The sequence below is a fragment of the Somniosus microcephalus genome, chromosome 6, assembly GCF_052327205.1.
Source record: "Somniosus microcephalus isolate GS21.2 chromosome 6, FLI_Smic_1.0, whole genome shotgun sequence".
Lineage (NCBI taxonomy): Eukaryota > Metazoa > Chordata > Chondrichthyes > Squaliformes > Somniosidae > Somniosus > Somniosus microcephalus.
This window is the reverse complement of record NC_140992.1, coordinates 51,570,573-51,587,206: the sequence shown is the minus strand read 5'-3', so window position 1 is coordinate 51,587,206 and position 16,634 is coordinate 51,570,573. Positions and strand designations below refer to the sequence as shown.

The window sequence follows — 16,634 nt, the reverse complement described above, 5'->3', positions numbered from 1 at the left end:
GGGGGGAAGAGAGAGCGGACCTGGGGGGGAAGAGAGAGAGTGACTGGGGGGGAAGAGCAGAGAGCGGACTGGGGGGAAGAGAGAGAGCGACTGGGGGAGGAGAGAGACTGAGGAGAGCGACTGGGGGGGGAAAGAGAGGAGAGCGACTGGGGGGGGAAGAGAGAGAGCGAACGGGGGGGGAAGAGAAGAGAGCGACTGGGGGGGGAAGAGAGAGAGCGACGGGGGGGGGAGAGAGAGAGCGAGCGGGGGAAGAGAGAGAGCGGGGGGAAGAGAGAGAGCGACTGGGGGGGAAGAGAGAGAGCGACTGGGGGGAGAGAAGCGACTGAGAGACGACTGGGGGGGGAACGAGAGAGAGCGACTGGGGGGGAAGAGAGAGAGCGACTGGGGGAGAGAGGAGAGAGCGACTGGGGATGAGAAGCGACTGGGGGGGGGAAGAGATAGAGAGCAACTGGGGGGGAAGGAGAGAGAGCAACTGGGGAGGGGGAAGAGAGAGAGCCGACGGGGGGGAAGGTGGCCCGACATGGACCCCTGCGAAGGAAGGAAGAAGGTAAGCTCTCCCACCCCCTCATTCTTCTCCCTCCCTGTCCCACCACCTTCACTCTTCTCTCCCTCACCCTCTCTCTCCCTCCCCCGTCTCTCCTGCTTACTCTCCACTCCCCCTCTCCTCACATCTTTCCCTCCCTCACCCTCTCCTCTCCTCCCCCTGTCTCTCCCTGCTTTACTCTCTCTCACTCCCCCCCCTCTCTCCCTCTCCCTGCCCTCCCCCTCCTCCCCCCGCCCTCCACCCTCCCTCCCCCACCCTCTCCCCCTCCCCTCTCTCCCCCTCTCGCTTCCCCCCCTCTCTCGCTCCCCCTCCCCCACCCTCTCTCGCTCCCACCCCCCCCCTCCCTCTCCCGCTCCCCTCCCCACCCTCTCTCGCTCCCCTCCCCGCACCTCTCTCCTCTCTCCTCCCCCCTCCCTCCTCTCTCCCCTCCCCACCTCTCCACTCTCTCCCTCCCCCCCTCTCTCTCTCTCCCTCCCCCACCCTCTCCTCTCTCTCTCTCCCCCTCCTCTCTCTCCCCTCCCCCCACCCTCTCTCTCTCCCCTCCCCCACCTCTCTCTCTCCCCTCCCCCCACCCCTCTCTCTCTCCCTCCCCCCACCCTCTCTCTCTCCTCCTCCCTCTCCCCTCCTCTCTCCCCTCTACCACCCTCTCCACCTCTCTCCTACCACCCTCCCCTCCTCCCTCTCACCACCTCCCTACCCCCTTCCTCCCCTCTCCTCCCCCTCCTCCTCTCCCTGCCCGAGCCCTCATCCCCCGCTCCAATCCCTCTTTCCGCCCGGGGCCCGGCCTCGGCACCTGGATGAAGCGCTTCCCTCGCCGTCACCCTGATGCCGTTGGCCGAAGCGAAAACCCGCAAAAGACATGGCCCAGCCGAGTCCAGCGCCCCGGTCAGCTCGAGGTCCGCAGCCGCTGTTCGGCCGCAGGCCACAAAGCACCCGAGCCCAGTGCGGCGATGGCTCCCACGGAGCTCCGTGCCCCCCCCACGCACTGACATGGCCCCGCCTCCCGAGCTGGCTTGAAGAGCGCCGATTGCGGCTGTGAGAGACGGCCGGCGGGCCCGGTTGCCGGGGTAACCCTTCCCGCTCTCCAAGCCCCGCCGCGATCAGCACTCCCGAGAGCCCCGCCCACCCCCCCGAGCCGAGCGGGGAACAGAGAGAGACGCCGCGTCTCAGCTGCTCCTGCTGCGCGCGCACCCTTTACTAAGGTAGCGGCGCTCGGCTGAGGCCCGCCCCTCCAGCCTTCACAAAGATGGCGGCGATCGGGGGCCGCTTGTTGACTGGGGCCGGGAGGTGCCTAGCTCGGGCGTGGGTGCGGAGGAGAGGCCGAGGCTTCGAGACCTACCTGGAAAAACGGGGAAAGGTAGGAAAATTAATGAGATTAGATAAAAGATTAGAAGTAATTCACCTTTTTAAAAAACAATATGTGTTTTAAAAGCAACGTTTTTGAAAGACGCAGAAAGCGGGAAAAGAAAGAAAAGTTTGGAATCAAGATGGCGGCGACTCACCTCGTTCAGACGATAAGGCCTGCCCACACATGCACCGATTGGTCGACCGTCAGGTCACCAAAGCGTAGGATTGGTCAATCATCCCGTCACTCGACCGTAGAGGCCCAGCCGCACGCGCCAGGACGCCGGCGTACGATTGGTCGACCTCGAGGTCACTCTGTCGCTAATGACGGGATAATGAGATGCTAATGAGCGGAATTTTGAACGTTTTTCGGATACCGCGGGCGCGATTTTCGTCCGGCCGAAACGTAAATACGCTTACCACCGTTCGGAAAGGTAAGCTTTCTTTCGCCGTAACGCACGCGTAGGTACGCTCTGTAACTTTCGAGCGCATAGCCGGACAGACGCACACGTGAGGACAGACAGAAGGACAGACAGAACGATCCGTTTATATATATAGATTTAGTAATACTGATATTTGTGGAGAAAGGCTCATCTGTAAAATGCTAAAAGAAAGAGCAATGTTACATCTTTTTTAGCCCACCCTAGGGTTTTAACATTTAATCCATACAACACTGAACAAACAAGAATGCTTTAGATCATAGGATTAGTGGATTTCTAAGGTACTTCTGAGTAGGGGAGATTGCTTCTTTCTGATGTTTTTCCTTACTTACCCAGAAGTGCCCACCATGGCCATCTGATGTGTCCTCAATGGAAGTTCAGCAGCCTTCCACCTCCCAAGCTGTAGCCACTGGGGATACACTTCGTAGGAGTACTAGGGTAGGTAATCGAGCACATAACACAGGCACTAAGGGGTATCACAAAGATTATTGTTAATTTCCTGTTACAATTATTCACATATGGAATAGAGTTGTTGGAGTATTCTTTTTTCTGGATTTAGTGTTATTATTTGTAGCCAGGTGAGGGCAAGACCCATAAGGATGAACTTAGGGAAGGCAGTCGAGTGGTGGTAGTAAGGATGGTGGTGTTAAGGATTGCAGGGCTGTTGGTGTATTAGGGTTGGGAGGGATGGTTCATGTGAAGCGCTCTTGGATGAGTTGCTCTCTGAGAGCTCTGGCAGCCACGGTCACGAGCGGTAATGTTGTTCCTGCTCTTCTTCCTCTTCGTGCTACTTTTCCTCCTGCTCCTCCTCCTCTGCCACTTCTTGCTGCCCAGGTGGTGGTAAGGGCTGGTTCCTCTGTATCACAAAGTTATGCAGCATGCAGCGGATGACCACAAAGCTGGAAACACGGTCAGAGATGTACTGCAGAGCTCCTCCTGAATGGTGCAGGCGGTGGAAGCATTGCTTGAGCATGCCAATAGTCTGCTCAAAGATATTCTGGTGGCGGCATGGCTCTCGTTGTAGGTTAGCTCTGTGTCTGTGCACAGGTTCCTGATAGGAACCATGAGCAATGCCTGGAGGGGATACCCCTTGTCGCCCAGTAGCCAGCCTGTGACACGACGGTCTGGTTGGAATAAAGGTGGCACAGCGGACTGGCACAGGGTATTCTAATTAATTCCACGGGAAATTTCAGCGTAAATTGACATTGGCAAAATCGGCATATGAACTCGTGTACATCGGGTATAACTCCCAATTATGCTGCCACAGGAAATTCCACGCCATTGATTCTAGCTGTGAGAGCCCAGGTGCAGCGTCCCTGGAGCTGACAACACACTCCAAGGTAGATTGCAGTGTGCAGATACCATGCGAGATGGCACCACACAGGCTGCAAGTGGAGTCCTCTATACTTTCAGCCATTAAGCTGAAACGCCTTGGCAGGCTTACCAATACCTCATATAACTGCTTGTATCAAGCAAGCCATTTTCTTCTCCTAGCTTGGCCCTCAAAGTCTTCAGGGGAAAAATTTGGTTGGTTAGCGCTTCCCGTTAGTGCCTCCGGGGGGCACTAACGGGGCGCCAGGAACTTAGCGCCGCTCCCGAAGTTGACCAGTCGTTTTGCGGTGGCAGTAAACACTACCGCCACAATCTCCTGCACCCGCAGATCGTGACATCAGTCGAGCGGGCAACACCCCAGTAGCGTCCTGGACCGGATATTGAGTCACGCCCCCTGCCTTAGCACCTGCAGTTAGGAACAACAGGTAGAGGGAAGCGTTTTCAAGTCTGGAAGGGGCTGGGGGAGCACTATTTAAAGGCGGGCGCTTCCTGCCTTTTCTTGTCGGCAAAATTTTTGGTACACGCAGGTTGAGAGGGAGAGAGATGTCTGGAGAGATTTAACGCTGTCCTAAGGAGTTTTGGCACTCAGCACCACTTTTGCGGTTCCTAAGCTCTTTCCCTGGGCCTATCCATTAGTGCTTCCAACATAATTGCTTTAGAGGACTCTCCAGGCCGAGATTCAAGGCTGCAATGAGCAGGGAGTGGCTGGCCAGCAAGATGGCCCCTCCCCTTTAAGAACTGGACGGCGCCAGTCTGTCTGGCTTCCATGGTAACTGACATTGCCTGAGCTTTGGTCGCGTTCTGAGGTAGTGCCTCGCTCCCCAACATTAGCGCCTGATTTAGCGCTCAAATCACCCCCAGAGGCGATAGAGGTGAATTTTGCAGTCGGAGGTGGTGATTAGCGCCGGGCGCTAAACTTTGCGTCCGGCCGATATTAGCGCTCCAAAATGGCGAATACCCAATTTTTTCCCCTTCAGAGTTGGGAGAGAACTCGCCCACAGGCGAGCTGCCCTCTGGGCTGTCCCTGCCACCAGTATCTGTGCTATTCACTAGTGCTGGGTGCTTCATTACATGCAGACTCCTCTAATTCACTCTCTAACCCAACCCAGGTGCCAATCTCTGTGCTGGAGCTTGGGGGTGATGCAGCGTATGACAGTGGGATTCTAATGCTCTTAATTCTTCTTCTGCATGCTGTGACCGAGAAGAAAGAGAAAAGGGACAAGAGTTAGGATGACATTTGTAACGATCAATAACATGTCATTCTATAGTGGACACTAGGTGGAGCCATAGAGCTATATATAGCTGTATGTATAAGACTACACTACCCAGCTGTATATATATATTAAGACTACATTACCCATGAGGCACTAGGCTACCCACAAGGCAACAGTCAAGATGGCAGCCTGCACACAGGAGCACACATGCTGCATCTCTACAGATACTGTACCTAGAGAACGTGTACTGAATAAATGACTAGCTAGAAGCTAGCTGTGTTCATAATAAGAATGTCTATTTATTAATGAACATAACATGGTACCAGGGTGGTGAAGATCTGCTGAAAATTGTGAAAAGTGACATGGAGAATTTGAAGCCACCAGAGCGTTTGAATCTCGAGGGAAATGTCGACTACAATTGGCGGATTTTTAAACAACAATTCGAACTCTACATTGCAGCCATCGGATTCGGTACGAAGCCAGACGCAAGGAAGATAACGTTGCTGCTTACGGTTGCAGGCCCACAGGCGATAGAGGTATTTAATACATTTGTATTTAATCCATAGGAGAACAGAGGAAAATTAGAAGATGTGCTAAAAAAATTTGATGCACATTGCTCTCCCAAAAAGAATGAGACCTATGAAAGATACATCTTCCATTCTCGGACACAGCAACAAAATGAGACTTTTGATAGCTTTATAACTGATCTGAAACTGAAAGCACAGACATGTCATTTCTCTGAGCTCAAAGCATCCATGATTCGTGACCAGATTGTGTTTGGTATTCATGATAAAAAAGTCAGGGAACGTCTGTTGAGAGAAACCGAACTAAATTTGGAAAATGCGGTGAAACTATGCCAAGCCAGCGAGCTAGCTCGAAAGCACGCAAAGACTTTCAGTGAAATCAATAATGATGCGATTGTAATGAGTGATAATGCTGTTGTCGGTGCTGTGTCCTACAAGGGGAAGAAACGTGGGCAGAACAGAAATGAAAAGCAATCGGAGGATGAAATTTTTAATTGTAAACGCTGTGGTTACAAACACCAGTTAAGACAATGCTCAGCGTTTGGAAAAATGTGCGCAAAGTGTAATGGAAAGAATCACTTTGCCAAACGATGCTTTTCAAAAGTAAAAACAACGAAAGGGCAACAAGTTAATGTGATTGAGGACACTGATTTAAGTGAGACATTTTTTGTAGGAATGGTGTCATGTGACGATATCAAAAAAGATACAGAAAATGTGCAGCCCTCAGAAATGGACAATGCTGAACATAAAGTCAATGCAGTAAAAGTGGACAAATGGATGATCCCACTGCAGATAAATGGAGCATTAGTTACATTGAAACTGGACACTGGGGCAAAAGCAAACTTAATCAGTATGTGTTCTGGACCGATGGACATTTTTACATGCAATAGCACCCTCTGGTGGCGGTTATTGTGTTAACAGTTTGTAAGCTGGAAAGGTCATCTGTTCCTTTCTGCCTGTGTGAGGTCATTTGACCTTTGTTCCTTTCTTCCTGTGAGAGGTTATTTGACCTTCTTACCTTTCTTCCTGTTGACCCCAGGAAGCAGTTTTGCCAGGAAGAACCTGACTTAAGTAATGGAGAATTCCATGAGGGATTTTCAATCCAGTGTAATCTGACTTCATATGTTAGGCCAAACGTAATATCTGTGAGTATTTTTAGTTCTTAGCATAATAGCAATGTTGTCAGAGTAATATTTTGATAATACTATGTGTATAAAAGGTTAATATTTAATAGTTACAGAAGTTAGTTACAAATGTTAGTTATACAATTAGTCTATTCTACTGTTGTAAATATGTTTATATCTTGTGTAATATCGAATGTGTAGTACTCAGTTTATGTACAAAACATACTTTGTCTTTGTTTACAGTTTCACAAATTTGTTCAAGTAAAGGCTTCAAACAGCAAACCGCTTCACGAAGAATTATTTGGAATAGAATGTTTAACTTGCTGGATAACTAGATAGGAGCACGTCTAGCGCGGCCAGTACAGTGAAAAGATATCAGTGAAAAGATATCAGTGAAAAGATATCAGTGAAAAGATACAGTGAAAAGATATCAGTGAAAAGATAGCAATACGGCTAGCTGTGAAGAGCGGAGCAACGATCCAGTCCTGTCTGAGGTAATGTACGATGTCATTCGAGGGAGAGCTATAGGAGATTTTCCTAGTTTGAAACCTTACGTTTCAAAAAGAAATGAGCTCTCCGTCCAGGCAGGTTGTCTTCTTTGGGGACGCCGTGTCATCATTCCGCCACCTCTGAGGGAACATATACTGCAACAACTTCATACAGGCCACAGTGGGATGGTTCGGATGAAGGAAATGGCAAGAAGCTACTTCTGGTGGCCAGGTCTTGATGGGAATATTGAGGAGAAAGCCAAAACATGTTCCCCATGTCAAAGGGTCTGGAATGTTCCACAGCTGGCAACCCTACACCCCTGGGATTGGCCTGCAGAAGTGTGGCAGCGAGTACATGTGGACTTCACCGGTCCTTTCGAAGAGAAGATGTTTATGGTGGTTGTGGACGCTCGTAGTAAGTGGCCGGAGGTCGCTGTGATAAGGTCTACCACGGCAGAGAAAACAATTGAGAAACTTGGTGAGATGTTCAGCCGTTATGGCTCACCGGAACAACTCGTAAGTGACAACGGTCTACAATTTGTATCACAGGAGTTTGCAACCTTCCTGCATGTGAATGGTGTCCAACACATCAGGTCTGTGCCCTATCATCCCTCTACTAACAGCCAGGCAGAAAGGTTCATGCAAACTTTGAAGCACGCCTTGAGGGCATCGCAAGGTCAGGGCTCAATCCACCAACGTCTGAACAGTTTCCTGTTGTCCTACAGGAACGAGCCGCATGCCACAACCAAAACTTCCCTCGCTTCGCTCATGATGAAGAGGCAGTTGCGGACAAGTTTTGACTTGCTCAAACCTCCAAGGGCAGAGCAGGTTGTCCATCATCAACAACAAGCTCAAGTTGAAAAGAGAGAGAAAAGAGCCAAGGAGAGACGGTTTCATCTGGGAGAGCACGTCCTAGCTCAAAACTACAACACTGGACCGAAATGGGTTCCTGCTACAGTGATCGCGCAGACGGGCCCTGTGTCTTACATGTTTGAGACTGCTGAGGACGTCGTCTGGAGAAGACACACAGATCAACTGTTGCTAGGAGCAGAGACAGCCACAGAGGCTCCAATGGCTGGTTGGCCTGAACTGTTTCCGGATGATACCGCAAACCAGCATCCTTTGCCACAGTGCTCTTCTCCAACACAGGAAGTCAAAGAGACTGTTCCACCTGTGCAAACTCCTGACTTTCGACTGACACAGGCACCTTCTCCATCCAGGCCTGTGTCAATGCCTACTGCTGTGGAAGCCAGCGATGACCGCCGGTATCCTGTCAGAGAGCGACGGCCTCCAAGACGCTTGGATCTGTAGGCTTAGTGACTTACCCACAAGACTGGGGCAGAATAAACCCCAGGGTAAAGTCAGGGGTTGAGGCAGTCTACCTCTACCCTAGGTTCGTTGAGTGCATTGAAAGTAACTTACCTGTTGAGGAATAATGTGGACCTTCCATTTAAGAGGGGAGGAAATGTTATGTAGTGTGTGTTCTCCTCCCACCTGTGGTGGCGCCGTCACAGGAGATAAATGGTTGGGTGTTCTCGGTTAAGTTTAGCTCTCTTTGTTCGGAACTTTCCAGAACTTCCTTTCCTTCCAATAAAGCACTTCATGTTTGAATCTCTGGGTTCTGAGTCCTAAATTGTGTCTAGGTAGAAAGGTACTGACACAACAGAGAGTGCAGATGTGTGGGGTTTCTGCTTGTTGTGCAGATGCTGAGAGGGAGAAGTAGCAAGATTCAATCAGGATGGGGAGGTATTGAATGGAAAGCACGTGTCTGAAGTGTGAAGTGAGGTAAGAGCCATGAGAGAAGCTGCTGGTTCTACAAAAGCTAACAAAGTGAGAAGATAATGGTGCTCGTGGCTGCCCTGAAGGTAGCAAGGAAGAAGTGAGTATATAAAACAGAAAATGCTGGAAATACTCAGCAAGTCAGGCAGCATCTGTGGAGAGAGAAAAAGAGTTAAGTGGAAAATGTTAGAGATGTAATAGTTTTTAAGCAAGTCCAGAGGTAGGGAAAGGGGGAGGAAAGCAAAGAACAAAAGGGAAGGTCTGTGCTAGGGTCGAAGGCAGGAGTGATTAAAAAACAAAAGGGCTGATGGTGCAAGGCAAAAGGGGGTGGTAATGGGACAATTAAAGAAACAAAAGATGGGTCGAGAGGAGCTGTAAATGGCAATAGTAGAATCATTACAAGCACCTGCTGTCTGAAAAAATGGGAGCGGTGGTTATGATCTGAAATTTTTGAACTCAATGTTGAATCTGGAAGGTTGTAAAGTGCCTAATCGAAAGATGAGATGCTGATCCACAAGCTTCCATTGAGCTTCATTGGAACAGTGTAGGAGGCCGAGGACAGAGAGGTCAGATGGGAGTGGGGCGGAGAATTAAAATGACAAACGACCAGAAGCTCGGGGTCACGCTTGCGGACTGAACGGAGGTGTTCAGTAAACCGATCACCCAATCTGCTTTTAGTCTCCCCAATGTAGAGGAGACCGCTATGTGAGCAGTGAATATGGTGTACGACGGTGAAAGAAGTACAAGTAAATCGCCGTTTCACCTGGAAGGAGTTTTTGGGGCCCTGGACAGTGGGAAGGGAGTAGGTGAAAGGGCAGGTGTTACATCTCCTGCACTTGCATGGGAAGGTGCTGTGGGAAGGAGAGCAGGTGTTGGGGGTAACTGAAGAGTGGACCAGAGTGTCCTGGAGGGAATGGTCACTTCGGAATGCTGAAAGAGATGGTTTGGTGGGGACATCGAGCTGGAGCTGGCGGAAATTGCTTAAAAACTACTACATTTCTAACATTTTCCAATTCTGATGAAAGGTCACTGACCTGAAATGTTAACTTGTTTTCTCTTTCCACAGATGTTTCCTGACCTGCTGAGTATTTCCAGCGTTTTCTGTTTTTATTTCACATTTCCAGCATCTACAGTATTTTTCTTTTGTAGAAGTGAGTATATGTTTGGAATGATAATGAGAGGTGCTTCAGTGTGCACTTGTGCTGGGTGATAGAGGTGAGGGAATTGTTCAGAGTGCTGGGGAAGGGGAGAAAGAACTGTTGTTCATCTGTTGTTAATGACAGATATAGAGAAATTAGCAGCTAGCTGTACTCACCCTTGCTACTCTTGCGTGGCCACTGAAGTGTTTCTTGTACGACATCCAGCTCCTTGGAGTGATGCTCCTGGAGCTGACAATCTCCGCAATCTATTGCCATGTCTAGTGTACATTATGCTTCAGGATCCTTCTCCCACTGCCTGGAAAGATAAGTTCCCTCCGCCCTCACCTCTTCTATGAGGACCTCCAGGGAGGCTTCAGGGAACCTGGGGCTTGCCTGTGACTCACCTTTAAGCAGTTTCTTCCTCCACTACCCCAATAGCGAAATCAGCCAAAAGGGGTGCATTCCCACTTTAAATAGGCCTCTGGCTGACACACCAGAAATTGCAGTACCAAAGTGTTTCCTGTTGTATCAGCCAAATAGGTGGGTCAGATTATAATGAGGCCCAGGGCCTATTTTCTGCTGCAGCGAGTGAGTTGCTCACTAACACCACCACCCACCTGCTCGAAACCTGTCTGGAGTTAAAATTGAGGCCCAAATTTCTGTTAAGAACAATTTTTAAATGAATGTGTTATAACTTCTTCAGAAACAAGTTAGCGGGGGAGAAATTGGGTGAGTAGCGCCACCTGTTAGCGCCTAAAGAGGCAGTCAGTGGCTGTAGCGCCACTGGCTGCATCTCCCGCGATATTCAGTAGGGGCGCTAATGGTGGCGTTAGGCATTTGCACTGCGCCGCCACCGATGACGTCATCGGTGTGTGCAGTGCCCCATTCGTGCCCCGTTCGCGATATTTGGTAGCGAACGCCGCAGTTGCGCCGTTCGCTACCCACGCCCGGTTCACGGGGCCTTACTGTGCTGGCAGCGGCGCAAGTTAAGGTGGAGGTGCGGGGCGGCCACTTTTTCGGCGGCCGCCTGCCAGCACCTCCATCCCCGGCCTCCTAACCGCCCCCCCCCCGTGGCATTGCCGGCTGTTTCCCGAGAGCCCGGCACTTCTCCTTGGTGCCGGGCTCATTTGCCGGCACTCGCGAGCGGGGATCGCGCTGTTGCAGGCACCTCCCCCTTAACAGTGAGAGGAAGGCCTGCAGTACCGCAGCGTGCCGTGCCGCAGCATGTGGCGCTGCGGCACGTTGCGCTGCGATAATCAGTTTCAGCGCCCTAAGAGGGACGCGGAGCACCTCGAGCCTCGCCCCGTGTCCCTCGGGGGGCACTGAAACTGAATTTCTGGCGATCGGTATCACTCCGATCGCTGCGCTAAATCCTGCGCTCAGGCGACTTTTGCGCCACTTTGGCGCCCCAATCCAATTTCTAGGCCAGCATCTCTTCATCTGTTACTGTTCGCTAAATATAATTTAATTACTTATAAGTTAACAACAAGAAAGAATGATAATGTACAATTTACTATCCAGAATCGACCCTACAATGTGAGCCAATGTCGGCCTTCCTCCAATTAATTTAAAAATGGTGTGGCAAAGAATAACTTTTGGTGGACTTACCCATCAAATACTTGGTTTTCGTCACATCAACAGCATCAAATTGCTTTTTATTCCACACATATACTGCATCCTGGAAGATGTTAGAATGCAATACTTTAGAAACTGGCGTATCATTATTGGATAAAGCATTCATTGGAATATATAGCTGTGAAAAATATCAGTAAGTACTTTTCTGGCACTGAGCCATTTTTCAATCAGATTTTGTTTATCTTTTCGCATGCCATTTTGTAGGGAATTTGTTGGATATTCGGGATCAGGAGTTCCTTCAGGAGTCATGTATATTCTTCCTCCTCCAAGTATGACCTGGAAAATAAATATACAGTTAGCTTTTTCACAAGAAATTTAAATTAGGATAAATTGTCAACAACTAAAAGTCTGCAGACCCACTGCTATTACTCAGTGAATTGTGCATGTGCAGAGATCCTTTCCGGCTGACCTCAGTGCGATCTGCAATTGACAGTTGTCCTGCTGGCTGCACATCATATTTCACAGAAAGAGGTCTGAGACCAGAAGCTACAATATAATCATAGGCTAATATTGACCATTTTTATTTACAAAATTGTATATTTTTTCCCGTACAATTGCATTTCTCACACAAATAGATCCAGATATCTACTTCTACAAAGCTTCAGCTTGGCTAAATTAGTACCACTCTCACCTCTGAGCAAGAAGTTCCTGGGTTCGAGTTGCACTTTACAACCTCATCACACAGTCTAGCTGACATTTGAGTGCAGTACTCAGGGTGTGCTGCATTGTCAGAGATACAGGTGTTAAACTGAGGCCCCATCTGCCTGTACAGGTGAGCATAATAGATTGGGAGAAGGGGAAGTGCAACGAGACCTGGGTGTCCTTGTGCACCAGTCGCTGAAGGTAAGCATGCAGGTGCAGCAGGCGGTTAAGAAGGCAAATGGTATGTTGGCCTTCATAGCGAGAGGATTTGAGTACAGGAACAAGGAAGTCTTGCTGCAGTTGTACAGGGACTTAATCCTTTTGTCCTCCTTTGCTGAATCCTAAACTACTCCCAACCCTCAGGTTTGCTGCCTTTTCTGGCCAGATTAGATGTCCTCTCCTTGGATCTTATGCTATCCCTAATTTTGATCAAATTGCGATGAAAAAACAGTGCAACCAAGTGGAAACTCTACCATAGCATGTTTATAAACCTGCAATCATGGAAGTTTTTCAATTTTTAACGCGACTTATACTGAAGCCATAAAAATATTTTCAAAGAAACAGAAAATACAGAAAAGCAGGTGTCAGTGATGATAACATTGGCCCCGAAATTCGGGTCGGGGGCTTCCCACGGGTGCAATCCCCCGACCTGCACTTACCTTCCGCGCCGGCCGTTGAGCTGTGGGGCCACGTGGAATTGCGATCCTGGGCCTCCTCCAACTGCCGGCGCGCAGTGCTTGCGTATCCCAGGGGCGCAGTTAGTTCGATGCGTCCCCTGGGATCACGTGGGCCATGGAGAGCCAATGGTAGCAGGGAATGCTTCATTCATAAGTTTGACAGGAAGACTGTCAAACCTATAAATACGACAAGCCCCAAAACATTACTAAATCTTCAAATAAATTTAAGAAAAACCATCACATTTTTAAAATAAACTATAAATTACATGAAATAACTATTTTAAACAATAATTTAAATTTTTGAAAAAATTAATTACATTTTCTAACGGGGCTAAAAATAAACTTACCTTTCTTTAAAGTATTTAAAAATAATAAACCTGTGGAAAAAATGTTTAAATTTTAATTAATTCACCACTTACCTTGTAAAAAGCAGGCCTTGCGACTGCTTTTTACATGTCTAACTTCTGGAGACTTACCCTCCCGAGAAAACCTGCAAAAAAAACGTAAGTTCGATGCGCATGCGCAGCCTCTCCTGCGCACGCGTTCGACTTCTAAACCCCTTCTTTCAGGGGAACGGAAATGCCGGTTTCTCGCACATGCGCAGTGCATGCAGGAAACCGGCACTTCCATTGGGCTTACAGGTGAGTACCCCATGCGTACTCACCCGTGGAGACCCGAATTTCTGGGCCATTAAAAAAAATCACTATAGAATGTTAGAAAAATTACTTTGTTTCCTGCTGCACCTAAAATTTTGAGCTTAATTTTACACCCATTTTGAACCAGCATAATTGCAGGAAATTTGCATGTATGGCTCTTTAACATACGGGTGAGGCCAAGATGCGTTTGATCGCAGGGATTAATAGATGGGCGTAAAAGGTCGAGGAAATTTGAGTGTAGCGTAATTACATGCGTAGCACACTCGCACCCGAGTTTGCTTGACGTTTTATGTCAGGTATTTGCCTTACTGCAGATCAGCGAGGATAGGGGTGTTTAACAAGTGGGACAATGTGGAACAGGATAAGTTGGAACCAATGGTGAGTGGAGAATGGAAGTCCAGCAAGGAGAGTGATACAGTAGTTGCAACTGGATGTGATAAATGTATGTTAGAGGGAGAGGGGCTGGGGTGGAGACAGAGGCGGAAAATATTGCTGAGATGGAACTATGTGGTCTGGGTGATAGATACAATGTGAGTTTTAAAGTTCAGCTTATGGTTGAACAGGATGCTAAGATTGGCAATAGTCTGGTCCAGCCTGAGAGAATAGCTGGGGAGGGCGATAGATTGGTGATGGGGCTGAAGACAATGGATTTGGTTTTCCTGTTATTTAGGTGGACAACGTTGTGGCTCATCTAAGACTTTGTATTGGACAAGAAGTTTGACAGCACAGAAGCAGCCAATAGAAGTGTTAGAGCTGGGCATCATCAGCTTACATGTGAAAGTTGACCCCATGCCTACAGAGAATGTAGCCATGGTGTGGAGATGCCGGAGTTGGACTGGGGTGGACAAATGTAAGAAGTCACACAACACCAGGTTATAGTCCAACAGCTTTATTTGAAGTCACAAGCTTTCGGAGCGCTGCTCCTTCGTCAGGTGAAGTGGAGAGATGCATAAAGACACAGCTTATATAGTCAGAGAATAATGTCAGATGTTTACAGGTAAAGATTACTCAGCTTCAAATAAAGCTGTTGGACTATAACCTGGTGTTGTGTGACTTCTTACAGAGAATGTCACTGAGAGGCAGTACAGAAGTAGGAAGATGAGGATGTCCAGCATCGATCTTTGGGGGAATCCCAGATATGATGGTGTGGGGAGGGAAAAGAAGCCATTGTTGTAGATGTACTGCTGCATTCAGATAGGTAGGAAAGGAGTCATGCGAGGACAGTATTGTGGAGTTGGATGATGGAGGAATAGAACATGAATCAATATTGGAAAATGTCTCTTAAATTGGCTGGTCACTGTTCAGGCATATACTTAAGTGAAGTTAACCATCAGCAAAAGGCTGAAAATGATTAAAATTGTATTAGAAGCAAGTCTGGAAAGTAGCTGTAAAAAAAGAATATTTAACTAGTTATTTATTCTAAATGTATGATTATCAGATGAACAAATTAATCCTTTATTCAAAATGCAGGACTATTATAAAAGAGCATTGAGGTTTGACTAACCTCTGAACCTTATAAAAATAAATAAATAAAACTTACATCAATATCTGTGTTAGTTATGAGCTGTAAAGCAATATCTTTGCAACCATCCTTAATTGCATTAGGTGGCAAATTGGCATCACTATACCAATTTCTGTCTGCAACATGGGCGTAGGTAGCAGCTGGAGAAGCATGTTGAACCCGAGTGGTTGTCACAATGCCAACTGACTTTCCTGAGCAAAAGAACAAATTTAATGATTAGCTAATAGATAAACAGTGTAGATAAAAAATCACCGTAAATAATGCCATAAATTAAAACTAGGAGCCATAAATACAATATAGTTACTGATAAATCCAATAGGGATATAAAGAGAAATTTCTTTACTCAGAGAGTGTTTAGAATGTGGCACTCGCTACCACAGAAAGTGGTTGAGGCAAATATCTTAGATACTTTCAAAAAGAAACTAGACGAGTACATGAGAGAAACGGGAATAGAAAGATATGCTGAAAGGCTGATATGAGGTAGATGGAATGGGAGGAGACATGTGTGGAGTATAAACACCAGCACAGACCAGCTGGGCCGCATGGCCTGTTTCTGTTATTCTATATTCTATATATTGTATATTCTATCTAATTCTATGCATTATTAGCCATTTAGGTACAAAGAATCATTAGACTTTCATGACATCCCTCACCTCGATGGGCATAAACTTCACAAAAAGCTTTATAAAAATGAACTTCCAACATTTGTAATGAGATGCAACAAGTTGCTTTGTGACAACGTACGTAATCAGTTTGTCTGAGTTATGTAGTTTATCAAGAATATAAATACATCTGTTTGTATTTATCAATAAATAAGTGTTGTCTGGACAAACATATTCATTAGTTTTGTTCAAAAATTGACTGGGCAAAATTCTGTGCAAAGCTAAAGATATAAATGTCCTGTTTTCTTTGGTGTTCAGTTGGTCTACCGTATTTGATAGCCTGTCCAAACATTTTGTCACTTCAATAAAAATTAAATATCTCTTCACAGATGTTAAAGTGTTGTGTGTTGCTCCTTTTTGCAGACTCTGAGTTAGTTCAGACAAGAGGGGAAGGGAAAAGAGAATGAGGAAGTGGATGTGAACAACTGACTAAATGATTGAGTAAGCACCAAATATGGCAGGCAGGTACTACAACTCAGAGAAAACAAGAAATACCAAATTTTGGTTATGCTGCAGTTCGATCATAAGACCAAGACACACCTGAAAGGATTTGATATCCCAAATGTTAGCAATTCTTAGAGAGTCTGCAACTACATTAAGCAACTTCGGTAAGAACTGCCAACATTTTGAGTGTCTTATGGATGGACTCCTACCAATACCCCTAGATATACAGCATGAGACCAATAGATAGGGAAACAAGGAGAGAGTTAGTGAGCTGAGTCAAGAGGGAAGACTGTAAAGAAGAAGCAAAAAAGAGAAGCTATTAAACAAAAGAGAAAAGCCAGGGCTAACCAGATATTTCAGAAGCAAGAGAAACAACCTGGAAATGAAAGAAAAGAGCTGGGGAGGGGATTATAACCCTACCCACCCGGCAGAAACTGGGCGAGAAAGCAGCTCAAATCCACCGGGTAA

The 16,634-nt window shown here is 47.4% G+C and overlaps 1 protein-coding gene across 1 annotated transcript in view; it reads right to left on the bottom strand.

Annotated features, from left to right (window-relative positions):
• LOC147115718 (intestinal-type alkaline phosphatase-like) overlaps positions 1–16,634 on the bottom strand; it is a 58,003-nt gene that overhangs the window by 12,145 nt on the left and 29,224 nt on the right. The window contains 3 exon segments of the mRNA XM_085990209.1: positions 11,537–11,606; positions 11,705–11,839; positions 15,079–15,251. Coding sequence (XP_085846335.1) covers positions 11,537–11,606; positions 11,705–11,839; positions 15,079–15,251 — 378 coding nt within the window.